This window comes from Mobula birostris, chromosome 2 (assembly GCF_030028105.1).
Source record: "Mobula birostris isolate sMobBir1 chromosome 2, sMobBir1.hap1, whole genome shotgun sequence".
In the NCBI taxonomy this organism is placed as follows: domain Eukaryota; kingdom Metazoa; phylum Chordata; class Chondrichthyes; order Myliobatiformes; family Myliobatidae; genus Mobula; species Mobula birostris.
In genome coordinates this window covers 85,436,965-85,456,825 of record NC_092371.1, presented here as the reverse complement: position 1 = coordinate 85,456,825, position 19,861 = coordinate 85,436,965, and the positions used below count along the sequence as shown (strand labels likewise).

Sequence of the window (19,861 nt, the reverse complement as noted above, 5' to 3'; positions counted from 1 at the left end):
AACACTACCTCATTATCTTTTGTACAACTTATTTAATTCATTTCCTTTTCTTTGCAGCATTTTTAAAATTTGTAATTTATAGTATTTTATATCTTTGCACTGTATCACTGCTGCAAAAGAACATTCATCTGTCAGTCAATATGATTCTGATTCAGATTCTGGATGGAGAAAGAGGGTGGGAGTTTGGGGAGGGAATTTCAGTCAAACAGATTAGAGATTAGCTTTATTTATAAATTACAATGAAATATGTTGTTTTGTGTCACATCAAATAAGTGATGATTGTGCTGCGGCAGCCCACAAGTGTCACCACACTTCCAGCACCAACGTACCATGCCCACAACTCACTGACCCTAACCAACGTACCATGCCCACAACTCACTCACAACTTCCAGCACCAACGTACCATGCCCACAACTCACTGACCCTAACCAACGTACCATGTCCACAACTCACTGACCCTAACCAATGTACCATGCCCACAACTCACTGACCCTAACCAATGTACCATGTCCACAACCCACTGACCCTAACCAACATACCATGCCCACAACTCACTGACCCTAACCAACGTACCATGCCTACAACCCACTGACCCTAACCAACGTACCATGCCCACAACCCACTGACCCTAACCAACATACCATGCCCACAACTCACTGACCCTAAACAATGTACCATGCCCACAACTCCCTGACCCTAACCAACGTACCATGCCCACTGAGCCTATCCCGTACTGTGTGCGCTTGCTGTGTGGGAGGAAACCCACGTGGCCACCGGGAGGATGTACAAACTCCTCACTGACAGCGGCAAGAAGTGAACCTGAATCTCACAGCTGGTGCTGTAAAGCATTGTGCTAACCACTAGACTACAGTGCCACTTTCAGAGCTGAAGACCTGGCAGTCTGTGGTGAAGATCACAGGAGGTCGTGACTGGAGAAGGACTGAGATCAGTGAGGAACTTTCAAAGATGGAAAGGCATTCTGGATGGGTGGCTGGGCAGCCTCCAACCTGACGACATGAACACCAATTTCTGTAACTTCTGATATTTTCTCCTCCCTCCCCTTCTCTCTTTTTCCATGCACCATTCTGGGGTCCCTCTTACCCCTTCTGTTGCCCTCACCTGCCCATAACCTCACAATGGCGCCCCTCCTCCTTCTCATTCTCCGATGGTCCACTCTCCTCTCCCATCAGTTTCCTTCTTGTTCGGCCCTTTACCTTCTCTACCTATCACCTCCCAGCTTCTCACTTCATCCCCACTCTCCGACACCCACCCACCTTACTCCACACCTGGTCTCACATACCACCTGCCAGTTGGTAATCCTTCTCCTATTCTGTCTTCTGCTTCCTTCCTTTCCGGCTCTGACGAAGGGTCCCAGCCCAAAATACTGACTGTTTATTCCTTTCCATAGATGCTGCCTGACCTGCTGAGTTCCTCCAGCAGTTTGTGTGTGTGTGTGTGTGTGTGTGTGTGTGTGTGTGTGTGTGTGTGTGTGTATTCTAAACTCAAAGAGCAGCCAGATGGAAATCCAAGGGATTTTCGTTTCCCACAGGTTGCCAGCAGAGGAGCCGTTCAAGGTGCAGCCACTTACTGAGGCAGTGGTTCACTTCTTTACCCCGCAGGCTGTAGTGTCCCACAGGGCAGACGTGCACACACTCCCCTCGCTGCCTGATCCCCTCCCTTTGGATCAGGAGGAAGAGGCGGTGTTGGCAGCTCAGGCAACCATTGTCCATGGAGCATTCGCGGCACCTCTTGCACTTCTGGAGAGACCCTGTGGAGAGAGGAGGCGGAGGAAGAGTTAGGTTGGGTGGGTTCTCAGATATGTCAGATAGATTGTGAGAGCATGCAGCGACTGATCGTTCGGTGAATTGATTGGGCCTCCTACGCAAGGACGGCTCTCTTTTTTGGTGCGGCCTTTGGAGTGTGTATATTTTCATCTTGGCTTAAAAGACCCCAGAAATCAAAATAGAGAAAAAAGTGAAGCACAGAGTAGGCTATGAATGCTTGTAAGAATAGAATTATCATTTGTTATTGGATAAATTTTCCATCCCCCCATCTTGTTATTCCTGCTTTTGTCCCAATGAAGGGTCTCAGCCGAAAAGGTCAACTGTTTATTCTTTTCCATAGAAGCTGCCTGACCTGCTGAGTTCTTCCAGCGTTTTATGTGTGTTCCTCTTGATTTCCAGCATCCCTTATATTCTGGGAATACAGATCCATAATTCCTTGAAAGTAGCATCTTAGGTACATAGGGTTGTAAAAAAGCTTTTGGCGCATTGGCCTTCATAAATCAAAGTACTGAATACAGGAGATGGGATGTTATGTTGAAGTTGTTTCATCAGAATCATTTTAATATCACTGGCATATGTCATGAAATTCCTTGTTTTGCAGCAGCAGTACATTGCAATATATAAAAACAAAACTGTAAATTAATAAGCATATATTGAAAAACTTAAATTAAATAAGCAGTGCAAAAAGAGAAGAAACAAAAAAGTGAGGAAATGTTCATGGGTTCATTGTCCCTTCGGAGATCTGATGGTGGAGGGGAAGAAGCTGTTCCTGAAACATTAATAGTGTGTCTTCAGGCTCCTGTACCTCCTTCCTGATGGTAGCAATGAGAAGAGAGCACGTCCTGGGTGATTGGGGTCCTTAATGGTGGACGCTGCCTTTTTGAGGCATCAGGTTTGAAGGTGTCCTGCATGGTGGGGAGGCTGAGAGCTAGCAGACTTTACAACTTTTTTATAAGACATTGGCGAGGCCTAACTTGGAGGATTCTGTGCAATCCTGTTCTCATACATACAGTACAGAAATCGATAAGATTGAAAGAGTACAGAAAAAAATACAAGGATATTGCCAGGACTTGAGGATTTGAATTATAGGGCAAGTTTGAGTAGGCTAGGACTTTATTCCTTGGATCACAGGAGAACAAGGGGACATTTGACAGAGCATACAAAATTATGAGGGGTAAATGCAAGCAGGCTTTTTTCCCCACTAGGTTGGGTGAAACTAGGGGAGGAGCTGAGCAGATAAGGAACAGGAATGGGGAATGGGAAGGGGGTGGGGGGCAATTACTGGAAGTTAGAGAAGTCAATGTTCATGCCATCAGGTTGGAGGCTACCCAGATGGAATATAAGGTGCTATTCCTCCAAACTGAGTTTGGCATCATCGCAGCAGTGGAGGAGGCCATGGACTGACATGTCAGAATGAGAATGGGAAGTCGAATTAAAATGAGTGGCCACTGGGAGATCGTGCTTTTCCTGGCGGATGGAGCTTAGGTGCTCAACAAGGTGGTCTCCCCGTCTAAGTCAGGTTTCACCAACATACAAGAGGCCACGTTGGAGCACCAGATACAGTGACCCCCAACAGACTCATAGGTGACTTGTCGCCTCACCTGGAAGGACTGTTTGGGGCCCTGATTGGTAGTGTGGGAGTAGGTATAGGGGCAGGTGTATCCGCTTGTAAAGATATGTACCAGGAGGGAGATCAATGGGGAGGGACGAATGGACAAGGGAGTCACATAGGGAGCGATCCCTGCGGAAAGCAGAAAGTTGGGGGGCGGGGGGAAGCGAAAGATGCGTTTGGTGGTGGGATCCCGTTGGAGATGGCAGAAGTTACAGAAAATTACGTGCTGGACACAGAGCCTAGTGGAACGGCAGGTGAAGGAACTCTATCCCTGATGAGGTTGCAGGAGGATGGGGTGAGGGCAGACATGCGTGAAATGGAAAAGATGCGGGCGAGGGCGGCATTGATGCTGGAGGAAGAAAAGCCTCTTTCTTTGAAGGAGGAGGGCATCTCATTAGCTCTGGAATGAAAAGCCTCACCCTGAGAGCAGATGCAACGGAAACAGAGGAACTTAGAGAAGGAGATGACATTTTTACAGGTAACAGGGTGGGAAGGGGTATAGTTCAAGCAGCTGTGGGAATCAGTATGTTTATAAAATATATCAGTTGATAAACAGTCTCCAGAGATAGGGACAGTGAGCTCGAGAAAGGGGAGGATGGTGTTGGAAATGGAACAGGTAAATTTTTTTTTAGATTATGAGAACACTCAGTCCTCTTTTATTGTCATTTAGAAATGCATACATGCATTAAGAAATGATACAATGTTTCTCCGGAGTGATATCACAGAGAACAGGACAAACCAAAGACTAACACTGACAGAACCACATAATTATAACATATAGTTACAGCAGTGCAAAGCAACACCATAATTTGATGAAGAACAAACCATGGGCACGGTAAAAAAAAGTCTCAAAATCCCCGACTTGATCGACTCCCGAGTCCCCGATAGCAGGCGGCAAAAGAGAGAAACTCCCTGCTGTAAACCTCCAGGCACCGTCAACTTGCCGATGCCTTGGAAGCAGCCGACCACAGCCGACACTGAGTCCATCTGTCCAAAAACTTCGAGCCTCCAACCAGCCCCTCCAATACAGTCTCCCGAGCACCATCCTCTGCCGAGCGCCTTGAACCTTGCCCCGGCCGCTGAAACAAGCAAAGCCGAGGATTTCGGGGCCTTCTGCTCTGGAGATTCCGGTTACCACACAGTAGCAGCGGCAGTGAAGTGGGCATTTCAGAAGTTTTCCAAATGTTCCTCTGTACTCTCACATCTATCTCCATCAAATCAGAATTGTGCACGGTCCCCTACTTAACAAATAACAGATATTCATCACTGGAGAGGCCGCGCGCGCTGCCGTCGCGCCACCATCTTCTCCTCCCTTCTTCCTTTTCTCCCTGAGGGCAGGGTGGAAGTTGGAGGCAAAGTTGATGAAGTCAACAAGCTCAGCCTGGGTGCAGGAAGCAGCACAAATGCAGTCAGTGATGTAGCGTAGAAAAAGTTGGGGAGTGATCCTAGTGTAGGCTTGGAACAAAAAGGAAGGTATAGCTGGGGCCCATACAAGTGCCCATGGCTACACCTTTGATTTGAAAGAAGAGGGAGGAACTGAAGGAGGAATTATTGAAAGTGAGGACCAAGCAACACACACAAAATGCTGGAGGAACTCTGGAAGCCAGTCCTGCAGAAGGGTTTTGACCCAAAACATCAACAGTTTACTCTTTTCCTAGATGCTGCCTGGCCTGCTGAGTTCCTCCAGCATTTTGTGTGTGTTGCTCAGATTTCCAGAATCTGCAGAATCTCTCTTGTTTGTGAAAGTGAGGACCAATTCTGCCAGACAGAGGAGAGTGGTGGTGGAGAGGTCTGTTGTCTAGAATTAAGCGGAGTACTTTAAGGCCCTCCTGATGGGGGTTGGAGCTGTATAGGGTCTGGATGTCCATAGCGAAAATGAGACGATCATGGCCAGGGAACTTGAAGTCGTTGAAAAGATCCAGAGCACGTGATGTGCCATGGATGTAGGTAGGAAGGGACTGAACCAGGGGAGATAAAACAGAGTCAAGGTATGTAGATATAATTTTGATGGAGCTGGAGAGTCCTTGCCCATTGGTATTAACCATTTCCGCCCTGGGAAAATGTCTCTGGCTGTCCACTCTATCTATGCCCCATCATCTTATACACCTCTATTGAGTCACCTCTTAAGGTCTCCTGGCCATGGTTTGTTCCTGCATCAACTCCACCACAACATCGTTCTGTTCTCTCACTTTCACATTGTTGTTGAGACGTTATGGCATTAACAACAGTTCAATAGCTGCAGCTCAGTGAAAAGTGCTGAGGGCCTCTGCGGCAAGCCATAGAGCATCAGGCCGCTAGGTTTCTCAAACAATCATTGTTACCTCAATCCCTTGTGCTTTCTGTTTAATCTTGTCAAGTTAATTGTATTTCCCGCATTCTATGATTATTTTAAGGGGATTCTGGTTTAGAACTGCTGACAGTCTTCTTGCGTGTTTGTGGAGAATGATTAGTCTCACGGTGTTGCTCTGTCAGGCCTCCAATACTCTGTTAGTATTCCTACGTCTAAGCTCTTGTTTCCTTCTCTGCATGGGAGTCTGTCGTTCCTCTGCTCCTGGGTTCAGTTGTTGCCAGTGTTTACTGTGACGGAGACTGCCATTCCTCCACAGCTGGATCCAGTCCTGCCAGTGACTGCTGTGACAGCTGGAGACATCCTTCTATGCTTTAATCACCTTGTTCCTGCAACTCCATTGGCTAAAAGCTCCAGAACACTAGGTACTCGTTAAACATTTAGTACCACTTCATGGATAATCGAATATCTTAAGCACAGTTTTGTCTGCTCACTCCTTCTTTAATGACTTTGGCATCCACGCCAGTGAGCACCACACTCTCAAGTTAAGCTGTTTTGTGTAATTGTGTTTCTGACATAATTTGGGCCAGTGAATTGGTTCAACAAGCCAAAGTTTGGATAGAAAGCAACATCTGGATAAGAACAGTAATCCATATGTTGATTAAAAGGATTAAAGAATTGTTGGTGGTTTTAGTTAAGTATTTCATGCCAGAGATGAAAGATTAGCTTTATTAGTCACAAAACCATCGAAAGGTATGAAACAGACATTGAAACAGGCAGTGAAATATGTCGTTCTGTATCAGTCTAAGTTTGTGCTGGGGGCAGCCCGTAAGTGTTGCTGAGCTGTTGCCAACATTGCATGCCCACAAATGACTAACCCTAGCCCTTGCATCTTTGAAATGTGAGCGGAAACTAGAGCACCCAGAGGAAACCCAGGGGATCATGGGGAGAAGGTACAAACTCCTTACAGAGAGCGGTGGGAGTTGGACCCTGATCTTACAGCAGGAGTTGCGAAGAGTCACACTAACCGCTACCCTACTGTATGGGTTTGATGTTAATTTTTTAATGCATCAAATGTGCGAGTTACAGCAGGTCTGTTATGATAAAGTCACAGCTTCTTGTGTAGCGTGGCATGATACATGTCCTCCAATGTACAAAGGCTAAAGAGTTAAATGTGTCTATTCTGTAAAGGACAAAGCAGGAGGACAATGTGCAGACGTTACTTTACCCTCACCTTCTTTATTTATTCAATAAGATACAGTGAAGAAAAGGCCCTTCCAGCCTTTTGAGCTGGACTGCCCAGCAATCCCCTGCTTTAATCCTAGCCTAATCAGGGGGACAATTTACAAATACCAATTTACCTTCCAACCAGTAGGTCTTTGGACTGTGGGAGGAACCCACACAGTTACCGGCAGCACATGCAAACTCCTTACAGAGAGCGGTGGGAATTGAACCCAGGTCACTGGTACTATAAAGTGTTGTGCTAACCACTATGCTACTATGCCGCCCCTATCAAACCTAATTCCCTGGAGTTTACCACTATGACTACCGTACTCTAAAATAGACACTTTCTCTTTGTTTTAACTGTGTTCTTTGTTGTAAAGATCGTGCACGGTCTTTGTTTATGTTTCTTGTAAATGCTGCTTATCTGATGCTATGTGCTGGTAACGCTGCTGCAAGTTTTCATTGCAATGGTCACACTTGTACACCTCATACACAGGATTGGAAAAAGCTGCAGAGAGTTGTAAACTCAGCCAGCTCCATCACGGGCCACCAGCCTCCCCAGCATCCAGGACATCTTCGAATGGTGACACCTCAAAAAGGCAGCGTCCATCATGAAGGACACCCATCACCCTGGACATGCCCTCTTCTCACTGCTACCATCAAGGTGGTGGTGAAGACACACACTCAATATTTCAGGAACAGCTTCTTCCCCAGCGCCATCAGATTTCTGAACAGACCATGAACCATGAAGACTATTTTGTGCTCTTTCTGCTCTATTTATTTATTTTTAATATATTTCAAAATTCAATGTTCTAAATACATTTATTATCAAAGTACATACACAGTATGTTACCATATACAATCCTGGGATTCATTTTCCTGTGGGCATACTCAATAAAAATCTATAGTATAATAACCATAACAGAATCAATGAAAGACTGTCCATCTTGGATGTTCAACCAAGTACAGAAGTAAAAAAACTGCAAATAAAAAAAATAAAGATAATGATGATGATAATAATAATAAATAGCCAATAAATATAGAGATCTTGTGGTGAAGAGATCTTGAAAGTGAGTCCATTGATTGTGGGAACATTTCAAATACTTGGCCAAGTGAAGTCGAGGCAAGTTATCACCTCTGGTTCAAGAGGCTGATGGTTGAGGTAATAACTGGTCCTAAACCTAGTGCTGTGGGTCCTGAGGCTCCTGCCTTCTTCCTGATGGCAGCAGCAAGAAGAGCGCATGTCCTGGGTGGTGTGAGTCAGTGATGAAGGACGCTGCTTCCCTGTGACAGTGTTTCATACACATGTGCTCGATGGTGGCGAGGGCCTTACCCATGATGGACTAGGTCATATCCACTACTTTTTGTAGCATTTATTAGTGTAACTAATTGCGATGTTAATGTATTGCACTGTACTGCTGCCACATTACAACACATTTCTTGATACATGTCGGTGATAATAAACCTGATCTGATTCTTGTGCATCTGACAATAAACTTGACTTTGACTTTGTAGGCGGTTGGGTCATTTAGAGGTGTCTAGCCTGACGATGAGGTAATAATACAAAGAGAGAATCTTGGCTTCTAGTCACTGAGAGTGGTGACATCTTGATCCTATTCATAAACATTTCTTGTGAGATTGGAAGCACATACGGAATTGATAGTTTTATCAACATTAGGACCATAAGACATAGGAGCAGAATTAATCCATTTGGCCCATTGAGTCTGCTCTGCCATTCAATCATGGCTGATCCTTTTTTTCCCCTCCTCAGCCCCATCCCCTGATCATCACCCCATAACCTTTGATGCTGTGTCCAATAAAGAATCTATCAATAACTGTCTTAACAACACCTGGCCTCCACAGCTGCTTGTGGTAACAAATTCCACATATTTACCACCCTCTGGCTAAAATTTCTCCACATCTCTGTTTTAAATGGACACCCCTCTACCCTGAGACTGTGCCCTCTTGTCCTAGACTTCCCCACCGTGGGAAACATCGTTTCCACATCTACTCTGTCTTGGCCTTTCAACATTCAAAAGATTTAAATGAGATCCCCCCTCATCCTTCTAAATTCCAGTGAGTACAGACCAAAACTATCAAACGTTCCTCATATGATGACCCTTTCATTCCCAGAATCATCCTTGCGAAACTCCTCTGAACCCTCTCCAATTCCAGCACATCTTTTCTTAGATGAGGAGCCCAAAACTGTTCACAATACTCAAGGTGAGGCCTCACAGTGCCTTATAAAGCCTCAGCATCACATCCCTGCTCTTGTATTCTAGATCTCTTGAAATGAATGGCATTTGCCTTCTTCACTACTGACTCTACCTGCAAGTTAGACTTCAGGATGTTCTGCACAGGGACTCCCAAGTCCCTTTGCATCTCACATTTTTGGATTTTCTTCCCATTTAAAAAAGTCATCTACACATTTAATTCTACTACCAAAGTGCATGACCATGAATTTTCCAACATTGTATTTCACTTGCCACTCTCTTGCCCATTCTCCTAATCTGTCTAAGTCCTTCTGCATCCTAACTCTTTCCTCAACACTACCTGCCCCTCCACCAATCTTTGTATCTGAGGAATAGATTACACCAGCACTCAATGCTCTGTAACTGTTCAATGTTAAATACAGCTAAGGCACTTTTGACATCACAAGGATCTGCCAAGAGTTGTCCAGCCAACGAGGTATTGCTAAAGAGGCTGTGCTGTCATTGGCTGTACATTTTGTTGATTCACCCTGAGGATGTGAACGGTGCTTTGAAAATGTGAGCCCATTTTGCCTTGCTTCATTCTCTCGCTCTCTTTATCTCCAGATTTGATTATTTCATTATTCTGGGATATCTCTTAACTACTCTGACTCCAGCACCAAATGTTGCCTTGCCAGTGTCAACATCTTGAACCTGTTGGAAACCACTGTCATTTTAAATAATATTTTATAAGATTTGTACTTTTTAACAAACTTTTTCACTCATTTTTCTCTCACTGGCAGAAAGCGGTTTATCAGCTTTCTCAGTTTTCATTGGCTAAGTATTAGCACATTACCCATGTGATGTAATTGTTTTAATTATGTAGCCTATTAATCAATTCATTCTTAACTAAAGGATTTCCTATCTATAAAAGTGATAGTTTTTTTCAGAGGCGCCATTTCTTATTTTTTTTATTCCTTTTCTCTTTGAATGTTCAGTCATTTCTCAGCTCTTTACTTAGTTTGCTTAATATTCGTATGTTTGATTGTACCCTAATTAAGACGGCTCATCATTTCTGACTCACAGAAGTGTCCTAAGGATCTAAATTAAACAGAGATCCAACAAACCATGGAGACTCGCAGTGCACACTGAGGCCGTGGATTGTCACCTTGTCGTGGTGGAGAAGCTTGTGTGGTCTTGTGATCCGGAGAGCAATGCCATCTAGAGCTATGCTCCTGGTAGGGTCACCCATGGCGGTAAGGTCGAGGGTGAGGTCCCTGACAAAGAACAATCCAACCAAGACCTCAATGGTAGAACAGGCGGATGAAGTTACTTTGAACTTAATGGCTGTGAAGGCGGATGAAGGCTGCAACAAATCCATCAGCTCCAATCGTCATGGTTTCCATGCCATTGGAGTCAGTTGGTTGATTTGTGAAGTATCGTGTGCTTCTTGGAGTGCAACATCAAGTACACGTTAAACAAATACACGCACAGGCGTCTTCACTCTGTGGGCCACTTCTTCAGAACAAGGACCATCATCCTCAACCTCAAGGGATAGCCACGACAACGACTGAGGCCATCCAGCCAACTATGCCCATGCCAAACAAAAATAGTCTACACTAATCGAACTTTTCAACTCATAACCTTGCGTGTGGTGTGGCGCGTGGCCAAGTGGTTAGGGGGTTGGGCTCATGATCTGAAGGTCGTGGGTTCAAGTCTCGGCCAAGGCAGTGTGTTGTGTCTTTGAGCAAGGCACTTAACCACACACTGCTCCAGTCCACCCAGCTGAAAATGGGTACCGGCAAATGCTGGGGGTTAACTTCATGATAGACCGGCGTCCTATCCGGGGAGGAATAATCTCAGTCACTTCAGGCCACAGAAACCGGCATAAGCACCGGCCTGATGGGCCACAAGGCTCGGGATAGATTTTTAACTTTAACCTCGCATGTGAGATGTTTCAGTTGTTCATCCAGGTATATTTACTTACAATGTTTCTGCCCTCCCCACTTCCAGACCCTCATCATTCGTTGGGTGAAATATTTTTCTCAATTTCCTTAAAATGAATTTTGTAGTTAATTCAAATGCGTACCCCTTAGTTACTGATCTCTCTGGTAGCCTATCAAGGCCTTTCGTACTCTTGTACCAATATTACAGTGTCTGAATGTATCAGTATTACAGCAGAGTAAAGGGAATTACAGAGGCATGAGAGGGGAGTTGGCCAGAATTGATTGGAAAAGAACATTGGCAGGGATGGCAGCAGAGCAGCAATGGCTGGAACATCTGGAAGCAATTTGGAAGGCACTGGATATATACATCCCAAAAAGGAAGAAGTATTCTGAAGGAAAGATGACACAACTGTGGCTAACATGAGAAGTCAAAGCCAACATAAAAGCCAAAGAGAGGGCATATAATAGAGCAAAAAATAATGAGAAATTAGGGAATTGGTAAGTATTATGATATTATAGGAAAGATTCTAGCATGGATAAAGCAGTGGCTGATTGGCAAGAGTCAAAGAGTGGGAATAAAGGGAGCCTTTTCTGACTGGCTGCCGCTGACTTGTGGTGTTCCACAGGAATCTGTATGAAGTTAAATGTCAATGATTTGGATAATGGAATTGATGGCTTTGTTGCAAAGTTTGCAGATGATATGAAGAAAGGTGGAGGGGCAGGTAGTTTTGAGGAAGTAGAGAGACTGCAGAATGACTTAGACAGATTTGGAGAATAGGTGAAGAAATTGCAGTGTCGGGAAGCGTATGGTCATACACTTTGGTAGGGAAAATTAAAGGGTTGACTATTTTCTAAATGGAGAGAAAATTTAAAAATTCAAGGTGCAAAGGTACAAAAAATCCTGCACAATCCTTGTGCAAGATTCCCTAAAGGTTAACTTGCAGGGTGAGTCTATGGTGAGGAAGCCACCTCTTTCAGAACCCTGGGGTGTCCACCATCTGGCCCAGGAAACTTACCTACCTTCAGACCTTTCAGTTTCCCAAGAACATTCTCCCTAGTCATGGTAACTTCACACACTTCATGACCCCTGACACCTGAAACTTCCACCATAGTGCCAGTGTCTTCCACAGTGAAGACTGAAGCAAAATACTTATTCAATTTATTATCCTTGCTACTGCTTAGATTTCTGTATATAACACCCATCAGGGTCTTTTCACCCTTGTAATTCCTTAGCTCTATCCACAATGATTCAACACCTTCCAACTTTATGTCACCTCCTTCAAATGATTTGATTTACTGTATATTTTGCCAACAGAGCATCGCCACACCCTCTGCCTTCCTGCCTATCCTTTTGATACAATGTGTTTCCCATATATCTGCACTATAGTTACACATAGGCATGCAATTTACCCAACATCAGCTTGTAAATTGTCCCCCATGGCTACCTCTCCAGCGTAGTTTTCCAGTGCTCCTATATCCACTCTTACCTCTCTTTTACACTTTATGTATCTGAAGAAACTTTTGGTATCCTCTTTAATATTACTGGCTAGCTTACTTTCGTATTCCATCTTTATCTTCTTAATGACTTTTTTAGTTGCCTTCTGTTGGTTTTTAAAACTTCCCAATCCTCTAACATCCCACTAATTTTTGCTCTATTATATACCCTCTCTTGGCTTCTATGTTGGCTTTGACTTCTCTTTTTAGCCACTGTTGAGACAGCTTACCCTTAGAATACTTCTTCCTCTTTGGGATGTATATATCCTGTGCCTTCTGAGTTGCTTCCAGATATTCTAGCCATTGCTGCTCTGCCGTCATCCCTGCCAGTGTTCTTTTCTAATCATTTCTGGCCAAATCCTCTCTCATGCCTCTGTAATTCCCTTTACACCACTGTAATACTGATACATCTGACTTTAATTTCTCCTTCTCAAATGTCAGTGTGAATTTGACCATATAATAATCACTTTCCCCTCAGGGTTCTTTTACCTTAAGCTCTCCAATCAATTTCTGTTCATTGCACAACACCCATTCCAGAATACCTAATCTCCTAGTGGGCTCAGCCTCAAGCTGCTCTAAATTACCATCCTATAGGCATTCTAGATAGTCCTCCTCTTGGAATCCAGCACCAAACTGGTTTTTCCAATTTACCCGCAGATTGAAATTTCCCTTGACTATTGTAACATTGCCCTTTTGGCATGGATTTTCTATCTCCCATTTGTAACTTGTAGACCAAATCCTTACTACTGTTTGGGGTTCTGTATATAAAACTCTTCAGGGTCTTTTTACCCTTGCAATTCCTTAACTCCATCCACAATGATTCAACACCTTCCAACCTATGTCACCTCCTTCTAATGATTTGATTTACTGTATATTTTGTCAACAGAGCATCGCCACACCCTCTGCCTTCCTGCCTATCCTTTTGATACAATGTGTTTCCCATATATCTGCGCTATAGTTACAATTGGGCATGCAATTTACCCAACATCAGCTTGTAAATTGAAGACTGGTTAAACCATTCTATATTTAACACTGCACTGTGGATACTCAAGGGCTGCCGCCCAGACAGAGGTCACTCGGTGCCCATTCCTTCACACAATCCTTTTGTGCTTTGCAGTTTATCTGAGTCTCACTCCACTGTCAGTTTGGAGTTGACTGCATCCTTTCTGAGGCACAGTGTCCAAAATGGAATACAGTAGTCAGATGGCATCTGTGCACAATAATCCAGAAAAAGCTTGACATCCCTAAGAAAATCAACACCAGCCTCTTTACTTTGTATTCTGTTCATAAGGTGCCTGTACTGCTGAAGTCTAGATTGGTTATTGAGATGGTAAATAGTAACAACCCTGGTGAAATATCTCACCACATCATTCCTCTCTGAGAAGATTCCTTTCATCCTGACTCCGAACCATTCTGCATCCATGTGGCCTCAATTCCATTGTCAACTAGCCCTGTCTTAAATTTCTGTTGAATATATTGAACACAGATCAGTGGATTTACAGACACTAAGTATGTTGTGGGAAATAGGGCACAGGTGAGAAAGTGGAATTGAAAATGATGAGCACCCATGGGTTTCTTTGCTGAAATAGCGGGCTTCAGGGGCCACATAACTTACTGGATCCATTTTTAATGTTCTTATTACATGTTGATGTACCTGGAGCTGTACTGAATCCTATGAACTTCCAACTCAAAGACTGTGCCATGTCAGAAACCCAACCTACACTCAGCGGTCACTTTGTTAGTGACCTCGGGTATCTAATAAAGTGGCCTCAGGATGTACGTTTGTGATCTTCTGGTGCTGTAGCCCATCCATTTCAAGGCTTGATGTCTTTTGTGTTTAGAAATTTTCCTCTGCACATCACTGTTGGAACGCATGGTTATTCGAGTTTCTGTCAACTTCCTGTTAGCTCAGGGGTCCCAACCTTTTTATGCCATGAACCAATACCATTAAAAAAGGAGTCCCGTTAATCCCAGGTTGGAAGCCCCTGTAGTTAGCTTGAACCACTCTGGCCATTCTCCTCTCACCTCTCTCATTAACAAGGCATTTTTGCCCTCAGAAACGCCACTTACTGGTTGCATCATTCTCTATAAACAATGGAGACTACTTTGCCTGAAAATCCCAGGAGATCAACAGTTTCTGAGATACTCAAACCACCCCGTCTGTCACCAACAATTATTCTATGGAAAATGTCATGTAGATCACATTTCTTCCCCATTCTGATGTTTGATCTGAACCTCTTGACCATGTCTGCATGCTTTTATCCATTGAGTTGCTGCCGCATGATTGGCTGATTGGATATTTGCATTAATGAGGTGTACAGGTGTACCTAATGAGGTGGCCCCTGAATATATCTCTGGAAACTCGTGTGTCAACAACAGTATTTGTTTGAAGCAACCGTCTTTCTTGTTTGGTTGCTAAAAGTGATGAGGGATGTTGGTAAAGTAAGGATGGGAGGATGATTGTGCAGAAAGTGGTGCAGATTTAAGACCATTGGGAAAAGAATCGGTGGGGAGGGGTAAGTATTTTTGTGCGCAGAGAGTTGCTGTCTGGAAAAGCAGTAAAAACAGGTTGTATGCCAACAATCAGAAAGGATTGAAAGGAAAGAGAAGATTGGTAGCTCGGGTGGGTTGGCTGCTTTTTTGTAGGGTTGTTCACCAGGCCTGGAGGTGAAGTCACAAACGTTCCATCACCAGTTGAGGTGACATGATCTGTGCTATTTCTGCTGAGTTCCACTAGCAGCCAGCGCGACAACCAACCAATCTGAATAATGAGTCAGACCAATATAAATGCGAGTACTTGGCAGAAACAACATTCATTTGCCAACATCAGCGGTCCCCAACCGCCGGGCCGCGAGGAAACGATATGATTTGGCGAGATGAGTCAGCTGCACCTTTCCTCATTCCCTGTCACGGCCACTGTTGAGCTTGAACGCACGCGAGGTCATGACCCGCGCGTCATCCGTGTCAGCGCGGGAAGAAGATCAACTCGAGCTTGCAAATGACGGCGGGCTGAAAAGTATGTTTGACATAACATCTCTGCCGGCATTCTGGATCAAAGTCAAGGCTAAGTATCGTGAGGTAGCGACGAAAGCACTGAAAACGTTGCTTCCGTTTCCAACATTTTTCTGCGAAGCGGAGTTTTCTGCAATGAATGCAACGAAAACTAAATTGCGGAATAGACTGGACATCAAGAACCCCCTTCGAGTATCGCTGTCTCCCATCACCCCTCGATAGGCCCAGGGCTCCCACTGATTCAACGATATTGGTGTGTTGCAATGATTTTATATGTTCATACGGGGAAAATATGTGCTGTGTGTTTAATATCCAAACGTTACTTAAAATGTTATGATGCTATTGATTAGATGTGACTTATATAACCATATAGCAATTACAGTATGGAAACGGGCCATCTCTGCCCTTCTAGTCCGTGCCGAACGCTACTCTCACCTAGTCCTGCCGACCTGCACTCAGCCCATAACCCTCCATTCCTTTCCTGTCCATATACCTATCCAATTTTTGTTTAAATGATAATATCGAACCTGCCAATACCACTTCTACTGGAAATTCGTTCAACACTTACTTCAAACCCCTGTCCTCCCCTGATAATTGACTTATCACTATATTCAGGCAAGGAAAATATGCGCTGTGTGTTTAATATTAAATTCGTTGGAAAAACCCTTTTAGAAACGAAATTGATTGTATTAGACACTTATCACCTATATTCCGTTCGTGATTAACAGCCCTCCCCCCCCCCCGAACAGAATCGCCAAAAACGATTTTTAGGAAAAAAATATATAGTCAGGTACACGCATGCGTAGACTGGCGCCCGCTTGGAGCGCTGTCACTAGAAAGCAGCATCCATCATCAAAGACCTTCACCATACAGGCAAGCTCTCTTCTCACTGCTACCATCGGACAGGAAGTACAGGAGCCTTAGGTTCCACATCCCCACCACCTTCAGGAACTGTTATTACCCTTCAACCATCAGACTCCTGAACCAGTGTGGATAACCACTACGAGGTAGATTGTGAGGTCAAGAGTCCATTGAGCTTGGGAGCTGGTCAAGTCTTACAGCAATAGGGTAAAAGCTGTCCTTGAGCTTGATGGTTCGTGCTTTCAGGCTTCTGTATCTTCTGTCAGATGGGAGGGGGAAGAAGAGGGAATGTCTTGGGTGGGTGGAGTCTTCGTATATATTGGCTGCTGCCCAGCTGTGAATTTCTGGGGCAATAGAGGGAGTAGCGCTGGGAATTCTCAATACTGATTCCGGTCCTATGACTTAAGGTCAAAACAGATACTTTTTCCTGACCGCTACCCCATGTTACAGTTACAGAGAAAGTGCATTACAGGCAGACAACATAGATCATGAGGTCAAGAGTCCATCTTATCATACTAGATGACCATTCGATAATCTTATAGCAATAGGTTAGAAGTTATCTTTGAGCCTGGTAGTACGTGCTTTCAGGCTTTTATACCTTCTACCCGATGGGAGAGGGGAGAACATTTAGGGTGGTAGGGCCTCAGTCCCTGGCAGTAGGCTCTTCCTAATAGGTTCTCTCCCTGGGCTCCCCTGGACTAGCCCCCACTAAACTCTCATGTACCACTACCCAACAACAGTCACTGCAAATACAAAATCTTTCCCTTTTGTCTGCTAACAGTGCCTCATTGGCTTGGATCCCCCACTCCTCCCTTCTTAACCTACCCAAGCACCCTTTAAGTGTTGTATGGCACCTGCTCCAACCATCTCCTCTGAAAGTTCATTCCATATACGGACCACTCTCTGGGTGAAAAAGTTGTTTCTGAAGTCCCTTTAAATATTTCCTCTCTCACCTTAAGCTTTTGTGCGTTAGACATCGAACCCCAGGGAAAACAGATTGTGACCATCCACCCTATCCATACCCCTCATAATTTTATGAACTTCTTTAAGGTTACCCCTCAGCCTCCTATGTTCCAGGAAAGCAGACCCAGCCTGCCCGGGCTCTCCAGAGAACTCACACTCTCTGGTGCTGGGAACATCTTGGTGAATCTTTTCTGCACTCTCTCCAGTTTATTCACATCCTTCAGCCCTGCACGGCATATTTACTTACAGTACCTGCGGCTGACACGGTTTCCCACCTACCCTACCCCCAACTCATTTCCACTGTTCTGCTCAACCCAGGTAACCGAGGCTGTGTTAACATTCCCATCCTTCTGAAATCCATTAACGGATTCCTCAGCCAGTCTTGGAGAGCTCCTCCAGCCTTACAACCTTCCCAGATCACCGAGTTCCCTGGAATTGGCATTGTTTTGTTATTGTCACATGTACCAAGATACAGTGAAAAGCTTGCCTTGCATACTGTTCATACAGCTCAGTTCATCATTTATATTTTATTTCTCTAGCGATACGGCTCTACAACAGGCCCTTCCAGCCCAATTAACCTACTAACCCGCACACCCATGAACTGTGTGAGGAAACCAGGAGAAATGGTCACGGTGAGAACGTAGAAAGAGCGTGGGGTATTGAACCTGGGTCACTGGCATTGTAATAGTGTTGCACCAACTACCATGTGGCCCAAACAGTGCATTACAATCGTGTATTCAGGTAGTGGAAAATAAAGCAATAACAGAATGCACAATGAAGTGTTACAGCTACAGGGAAAGTGCAGTGCAGGTAGACAATAAAGTTTCTAGATCATAGTGGGTAAATTGGGAGCTCAAGAATTCAGCTTATCGTACTAGGTAGACATTCTATAGTCTCTAGTTCTAGCTTACATCTCCAACCACCAAGAGCCCCTGAGACCTCTGGGATTCCTTCCCTTGCAAAGTGAGCAGTTTCAGGTTCCTGAGTTCAAGAATTTAATTCAACCGTTCCAGTTAATATCAGAGAATGTCAGCATCTCCGAAGATCTATCCTGGGTCCGACATACTGATGCAATTGCAAAGAAGGCACGACTCTGGCTATATTTGAGGAAACTTTGTATGTCACCAAAAGCTCTCGCAAAGTTCTAAAGATATACTGTGGAGAGCATTGGAACTGGCTGCATCACCATCTGGTATGGTGGGGGCCCTGCAAGGGATCAGAAAAACACTCCTGAAAGTTGTAAACTCAGACGGTTCCATCATGGGCATTAGTTTCCCCATCATCCAGGACTCCTTCAAAAGTGATGCCTCAGAATTGCTGCATCCATAATTAAGGGCACCACCACCCAGGACATGCTCTCTACCATCAAGGAAGAGGCACAGGAGCCTGAAGACACACACTCAACATTTCAAGAACAGCTTCTTTCCCACCACCGTCAGAATTCCGAATGGTCGGTGAACCCATGAACATATGCCAGTGATACTAAACTTCTTTCTGATTCTGAATAACTATGAGTTCCCGCTCACCTGCGCCAACACCCCCTGCCTTGCCATGCACTCCAGAACCAGTATACGGTACCGGGATCTACAACCCACCCCACCCCCGTGTCTCGATGCCAGGTTTATATTCAACCTAGAGTTTAAAGCCCAGTTCCACCCCATCCCGACGTAGTCCCGATCTCCATGCTAGACCGGCGCTTGGCGTGTTTCTCTGCTCTCACCGCCACTCTCTCCCGATCAGCGGCTCTGTCTGTCCCAGCCAAATGCAGAACGTGCAGCCTGTTCCAGGACGGGTTGTTTCCACGGTGCCCAGGAAACGGCTCCGGGTTTCTGAACAAAGTTAGGACGCACGCCGCACACGCTCCGCCACCACCGGGTGGAGGGGCCAGACTGCGCACGGAACCACATCGCCTCTCCAAATCCGGGAGCAGTCACACTCACGTGAGGCAGCGACTCTTTCGCAAGAGGGGTGTTGTGCGGGGTGGATGGAAGGGTAGGGAGAAAGGAGGGTGGGATTGTACAGAGATAGGCGAAGGAGGGATGGACAGAAGACAGAGGATTGCAGGGATAGGCGGATAGAGAGGAAATGTGAAAAGAATAGACGGATTCTGTTGGATGGAGGGAGAAGTGTTGGAGTGAAAAGCAAATGAAGGATGGAGGGACGGTGCATGGTCTGAAGGTATATGGTGTGGAAAGAAGGATAGAGAGATGGGAGATGATATAGGAGAGAGGGACTGTGTTAGAGGGAGGGAAGGAGGGATGGTTTTAGAGAGAGGAATAGAGGGATGGAGGGAGAGACAGAGAGGGTGTTTGGGGAGGGAAGGAGGGATGGTGCTGGAGGGAGAGACAGAGAGGGTGTTTGGGGAGGGAAGGAGGGATGGTGCTGGAGGGAGAGACGGACGGAGAAAGGAGGAAGGGTGTTGGACCGAGGAATGGTGTGGAACCCCAAAATTGGACGGGGTGGTAGTTTGCTGGCGAGCTTCGTTCGGG

The 19,861-nt window shown here is 45.1% G+C and overlaps 1 protein-coding gene across 1 annotated transcript in view; it reads right to left on the bottom strand.

Moving 5' to 3' along the window:
- LOC140210690 (uncharacterized) overlaps positions 1–19,861 on the bottom strand; it is a 65,168-nt gene that overhangs the window by 27,111 nt on the left and 18,196 nt on the right. Inside the window, exon 4 of the mRNA XM_072279887.1 lies at positions 1,589–1,768. Coding sequence (XP_072135988.1) covers positions 1,589–1,768 — 180 coding nt within the window. The remainder of the gene's footprint in view (positions 1–1,588; positions 1,769–19,861) is intronic.